The sequence below is a fragment of the Haliotis asinina genome, chromosome 13 (genome assembly GCF_037392515.1).
Source record: "Haliotis asinina isolate JCU_RB_2024 chromosome 13, JCU_Hal_asi_v2, whole genome shotgun sequence".
Lineage (NCBI taxonomy): Eukaryota > Metazoa > Mollusca > Gastropoda > Lepetellida > Haliotidae > Haliotis > Haliotis asinina.
The window spans coordinates 54,029,086-54,036,153 of record NC_090292.1 but is presented as its reverse complement, the minus strand read 5'-3'; the positions used below and the strand labels follow the sequence as shown (position 1 = coordinate 54,036,153).

The 7,068-nt window shown below is 41.1% G+C and overlaps 1 protein-coding gene across 1 annotated transcript; it reads right to left on the bottom strand.

Moving 5' to 3' along the window:
- Positions 1-2,955: 2,955 nt before the first annotated feature.
- LOC137260224 (uncharacterized) lies at positions 2,956-6,437 on the bottom strand. The gene is made up of 5 exons (XM_067797918.1): positions 6,375-6,437; positions 5,767-5,916; positions 5,037-5,138; positions 4,675-4,840; positions 2,956-3,083 (listed from the first exon to the last, which is right to left on the bottom strand). Exons 1-5 carry the CDS (start codon positions 6,426-6,428, stop codon positions 2,992-2,994), a joined length of 564 nt encoding a protein of 187 aa, XP_067654019.1. The 5' UTR covers positions 6,429-6,437; the 3' UTR covers positions 2,956-2,991.
- Between the last annotated feature and the right edge of the window lie 631 nt (positions 6,438-7,068).

Here is a 7,068-nt window from a genome sequence, read left to right as displayed (position 1 = left end):
TTCAGTCACTGTATGCTGATATATTGCCCGTGTGACTTAAAATCTTAACTCACACTGTGGAAAAGGCTGGCGTTGTGTAATTTAGATTGTAGATGACACAAGACAGCGATTATGACTACCATACTAAACCCGAGATCAACTTTAAACTAAGTAATGAATTAGTGAGACTGAAGATATAACATAACTATACAATCGAATATTACACCTGAACATATGTTAGTCACTGGACCTTAAGACAGAGAAACAGGGAACTTACCCAGTATGTAGGTGTCCTCCCACTGCAGCGAAGAGAAATACAGCGGCATTTATATATTCAAAGTGTCATATTCACGCAATTGATATCATACGCCCTTATCAACAAATGGTGTTAAGTCCGTTTGGCTTGAGAGTGATACCGTGAAATATGTTGAGCATGCGCAGAGAAATCAGAAATCCAACCAACATCTGGAATGGAGACAGGACCAGCAAAGGCGTTGTCCTGATAATACACGGACCAGTGTGTGAAGTATAGCAGAAGTCGCGCAGTATCAGCATAGATCGCACAACACTAAGGTTACATTTAGAGTGTTTCGCGCACACATGTATGTCAGATAAGTGAAGGTGCGAGGTGAAGTGATTTCAGAAATATCAGAATACACGCATAACACACCCAAATGACAGAATAGTGATCTTTTTTATCAAAGCTATCAGTTCTATGCTCGTTAGCATCACTAGCCAAACTTTTGAGTGGTATCACTGACCCATACACACAGGCGATGCACAAGTGCGCTTGTACCGAACGTGCTAAATTATGACGGGATATCAGAAGTTGTAGAGAAAGGCTGAATATCGAAAAAAGGCAACGCCGCCTTATAAGTGTACGTTGTACGTTTGTAAGTTTCACAACAGACTTCTAGCACAAATATCCGTCTCTGTGAGACACCGTCACTCCATCCACTCACAATCACTAACAGGTGCGCGAACATTTCTCGCACTGACCAATGACTCAACAACAGAAACCTCTGTTTGAAAAACCACAGGGAACACAGCTGGCAAGTATAACAAACTCATTCAATATTCTTATAGCCTCACATTCAGTCATGGGAATTTCAACGCGGAGAGCGTGTACAGGTGGCCTCTGTTTGTTGTGTAACAGTGGTACAAGGTGTTTGATAAACTATAGTCTGTTGTCTTCAGAAGTATCAGTACGTACAATATGGCATATCTGCCAAAACAATGTCAAGCTGAAACACATCATCTACGAGGTGATCACGGTCCTTTGCAGTGCCTTTGCTTGAATTAAGTGACCTGGGGACAGATACGGAAACAGGGGTCCAGCTAAGGGATCAATAGATAGATAGTTGGTAGCTTGCTGTCTCTTGGCACATTCAGTTAGAAGTGATCCAGACCTCATACGTTGATAGTCTTAACGTCTCCTGCTATACTATACTCTCCTTTTGAAATCGCAAGTGGATTCAGTTTGATAGGATGCTTGTCCGGAGATTCTAGAACCAGAAATCTCGGCCAGTACTCAACTTGAGTAAGAGATATACAACCTTTATTGTCACCGTGATCAGTGTCAAGTTGACGCTGTTTTTCAAGGGGGTTTCAAGAGCCATGTCGAAATATTAAAAATTCATCACCCTGCTCCCCACCCATCAGGGAGTATCATAAAGGCAATGCTATATACAAGTGGATCTCCAACTTGCAGCACCAAGGATACTGGGATGATATACGCCTGCAGAAGGATTAAACAAACAATCAGTCTAACAGATTGGCCCACGAGCCACCGCCTTCTGGGCATTAGACTTTAGGCAAAGTTCATAACATCTCATTTCCAAATATAAAATGTTACATGAACAAAGGGGGCCAAGACCAAACAATTCCAAATAAATTCTGTACAATTACATAACTATATAACCTACGCACAGGGCTTGGCATTACCAGCCGATTGTTTGAAGCGGACCCATTCAACCACCCGTCACAGTGAAGTTAAGGCCAAAGTGGGTTGGGCAATAGGAACACGGGTCCAGACCCTCAACCACCAGGATCCATTCCTCAATCGACACAGCGCCGCAATCCACGGTAAACGGGTTTGAGAACAAAATATCCTCCAGGGTCGACCTGGGAGTTGGCGAGCTCTTAGCCTCACCCAGCACCCACCACAAAGAGGTGGCTCGCCACTAGTACCTGTACTTAGAGTGACAAGGCCATGAACCAAAATAGAAGCGCCTCCACCAATCTTTCATGAGTATCTGTATTTCGTTGAAGTTATTCTTCAGTCCTCTACAATTCAACTGATTCAAAGGCCCAGAAATAATCAACTCGTGGGCGGATTGTCTTTGATCCAGTCTTATTATAAAGTATTGTGGGATCATCAGAACCTTTTGATACTCAACCCGTCTCATTGTCTTGAGAGGAGTCAGGTTTATATCTGGGTAACGCTGGTTTTCCTTTCTTTGATTGTGAATTCGGTGCTGACTCATTCTGATACCATGTTCGTTGAATTGGAGTTACAGAAATAGTGGTAGAAGATACTGAAATCTGTTTAGCCAAGGAGAAGGCTCAGCAGTAGTTTGTGGGCAGGAATCGGACAAGCAGGATGGTTCAGGAGTGATGAAATTTATTCATGTCAAATGTTTGGCAGCCAATAGAAGATGTTACCACAGCTGGTCTTGTAGTTACAGAGGCATAGGAACCATTAGGATCACAGGAAGCTACAAGTTTCCTAGCCTCGTTGTGACTAATGTTCTGAGTAGGTATGATTTTATTAATCTGCAATTCTGTCTTCTATATGGGTAACAAAGATATATATTACCGACATGTTGCATTGAGAAATCCAAAATACGACTCCGGGCCATTAACTCACTAAATAAGTAGGCTGTATTCTTTACTCCTGTTTTTGTCAGCATACTCCAAAGTGTTGATTGCAAGCTCTATAAATCAATCTGATGTTATGAAGGACAATATGTACATAGTGCGGAATAGAATTTATTGCCAGATTGACATTGTTTACAGTGATCGTTTCTTGTTATTACACGACCAACAAAGGATACAGCCCCCTCTCTTCATCAGTCTTGGCAAGCTGCGTGCAGCGTCTGCGTCTTGAAAAAGAAAGAAAATAATATAATTAACTGACGCAACCAGTCGATAGAACGTACACTTGGTCATCAAAACCGGAACATTTGCATATTACTTGAGTGATGTTTGCATACAGCTTCCATTCGGAGAGTGTGGCGGTTACCGGGGCAACGGGTAACATTTGTTTCTGGTTGTCGCTCTCCTGAGGGAGGATGGCACGGAACCTTGTTCAAGATTTAGTGACCGGTGAAATTACAGTATTTTACATGAAGCTCATACAAATAGTCGTGCATATTTATTTCTTTACACAACACATTTTTAAAAAATGCGTCTCTGAAGATATATACATGAACAGTGATGTAGTATGATTGTGATAGGTCTACCTTCCACAATAGCGTCTAATTATGTGAGCTTACAGAAGTCAAAGAAAAAAGAATGATATTGATATGTTTCTAATGACTGATGGAATTACTGCTGCCACATGTTAACATTTTCCACTGTGGAACAGTGATGTAAGCGCATTGCATTGTTTCTGTTGGGATTCAGGAGTGGCGTACTATCCGCGATACTCCAATGCCTTTTGACCGAGGGAGTTACCGAGAATGTTACAGAGAATTCCTACATACTTGTAACAATACATGAAACAGCAAGTGAATAGTCACCTGGTCTCAGACCAACCCTCTACAGTTGAATGACCCAGAATATCCATTTCCTCTAATTCACGATGTACCGTGGGGATTTGATTGCTCGTTAATAAGGATCATAACTTGAATATAGATTTCCAATAGGTTTTTGTTTAGTTTTACCCCGTTGATTGCATTTACCTCAGTCAGATTTAAAACATCCATTCATAGTTACACTGGGACAGCAGATGATTTTTTTTTCATATCACCATCTTAACACATTGTAATTAAGGCTAAGATATGAAATAAAAGTCTATATTACAACTAAAGAGCTATTTTTATCCACTAGGTGGGGCAAGAGTGAGTGACTGAGTTAACATTTAACGTCACATTGGCAATATTTCAGTCATATCGTGACGAGAACATTCAACAATGAAAAGGACTATCTGTACATTATAAAACCTGTCAACGAAGGACAGTAAAACGCCTAGAATATCACAATTAGCATTAAAGCTATTGTGGAAAGTTCAAACTGATATCATTATATGGACAATGCAGTATAAAAACAGGCTATAGATCGCCAACAACAGAAGGTAGATCACCACACTAGGGACCATGGGAACTTACAGTACCTTTGCTACCTGCATGGACCCTAGCTGGATTTACACAATCCCCTCAGCCGCTGGCGATTGTAAGAACTTTTAGCCAAATTAAAATAACAAAAATACTACACTTAAAACTCCTGGCAAGTATAAATTTAACTTGAAAATCTTGGGACTTACGTACCCCAGGAGGAGTGGGGGCAAGATGTGATGAAGAAGCAATTCATCATATATCCTGGCCTGGTGAGTATTCGCCCAGACACCATGGGATCAAATGACACAGGACGTAGTAATGTTTATCTCAATAATGAAATACAACAAGACTGTGTTGTCAAGACAGCCTCAAATATAGGATTTTCTTGCATAAGAATGCATGACCATGTGCCTACCTGATGCTTCTCGAATTACTTTGCCATCCTCGAAGACGTACACCTTTGACCCTCTACAGAACTTGGCGATCCCCTTGCCCATTCTTTTTGATACTTCTTCAGTGGGAACTGGTGTCTTGGACACAGACCATTCCTCCGTAGCTTGCATCTTTGGTGCTCTATCTCCCTACGTCACAACCATATTTGGAATCAGTAAATAAGAGGTTTAATCCAAATCGTTATATGAAAACAATATGTCTTATAATCTAATAATTCAACATTTCCATTGGAAATTAAATTGATGACGTTTCAAGTAATAGTTCATGTTCCATTGGATTGTTAGAATGTAGAAATCTGTGTTAATTCTTTTAAAACAGACTTACATGGTTGATACCATCAACGACCTTTTTCATCTCTTCATATGTTTCGCCAGATGTTTTAATATAGCACACATCTTTTCCAACTGCCTTCATAGCCACTAAGCCCTGCATTGAAGAAAATCAAACACAATCTTGTCTGTAGTAGTATTAAACAACTATTAATTTTCTTGATTTTCAGAAGGTTACTCAAATGTTCCTCACAACTGTATATATCAGTTTAATGTATTGTATTTAATAACACATGTCCATTTCTTGCACATACATTTTGAGCGTGACCAACGGACACAATGTAATTTCAGACAGTAGGTATCATGATATTTCGTGCTCACCTATCGTATAGCTGGGCGTGATGTATCATTGTCTAATAGCTCAAAATCCACTATTAATAATTATTCCATGAATGGATCTCCTTTAGACCAAGAGGGCAAGTGAGAAGGGAGCTTGGTGGGAGAGAGTCAATCAGTAGACAGGTAGCATCTGACAGGTTCAGAGAAGACTCAGATGCTGTACTGTTGTATAAAGGGGTGGCAGTAGTTACAAATAGTAAAGGGAAGTCTAGGTGAAGCTGGTGAAATCAGTGACTGCTCAAGATATCAAGACTGAAGAATGTAGCAGGTTGTCAAGAAACTGAAAACAAGGACATCTTATGAAAACAACGAATCACTGCTTTAATGTCCTTACACACACACCATCCGTGCGGTAACTGTGTTATACATGGCGAGTGTACACGTACCCTTGTAAAGTCATGGAAGTTGATTGTCTTCTCAAAGCAGGCCATAGGCGGGTCTGGGGTTCCCGGGTAGGTCAGCATAGTTTTGTTGTGCAGCTCGATGCCCATGGGGACGATTTCCCCACGCCAGGGAGAAACAGCCCCGTTAGCATACTAACATAAAAAGTACGTTGTCATTAGGACATAGCTTGCAGTGGACTTGGTAAATGAGTGAGTGAGTTTAGTCTTACGCCGTACTCAGCAATATTCCAGCGATATGTCTGTAAACAACTTAGACTGGACCAGACAATCAACAGCATGAACACCAGTCTGCGTAACTGGGAACTGATGACATGTGTGAACCAAATCAGTGAGTCTGACCATCCGATCCCGTTAGTCGCCTCTTACGACAAAGAGAGTTGCATTTTTTTTACCACCATGGGTTTTTGAAGACCTATTCTACCCTGTATCTTCACGGATCGTACAGTGGACTGAACAAGCTGGAATAAAACATACAGTTTCAAGATCATTCTAGGATACAGTTTATACTGTCCTGTTGGACATAATTTGCGCACAAAGAAATGGACTTCTGAGTTATAGCTTACAGTGAACACATTTAGTTGAGTTCTCACCTCCACTGCTCCGGCTTCGCTTGCGAACAGTATAATGAGAGTGACAGCGAACATGGCGGTTTGCAGGTGCCTGGGGAATAATATGTCGGTCATGTATACTCCAAAAGACAACACCGTTTTTGAAATGCATATATTCCAGATTTGTCAGATTTTTTGTTTATGAATATCTCTTGTTTGTGAAAAAAAATATCCTACATCACAAGTTACCAAAGTGCCGTACTGTCCACCACGAGGTCTAGCTCATATGGTTCCCTCCCATAACGCAGACCTCCCAAAACGCAGATTAACATAGCACATTAATTAACTGGGCAATGCTGGTCACCCCTAAATAATGAATAGCCCGGTAGACTCACATACCGTAATTAACGGATTACCGACCGCTATGTTAAGTCACTGAGTAAGTGCTCAATTACAACGTCTCACAGCATAGCATAGCAGTCTGAGACTACGTTCGTGGACCGTCAGAGCACAACCATCCACCAGGTGATGATCGTCCAGTGACATTTGTGAACGTCGTGAGAAGGAGAGCCAGTGAAGAAACAACAAGTATATAATGACGTCATCGGCCTTAGTGTTATCGTCACAGACAACAGAACATCCCTCCATTGTCAAGATCCAGAGACATTGAGTGTGATAAACTGTGACATTGAGTCTGATAAACTGTGACATTGAGTGTGATAAACTGTGACAATGA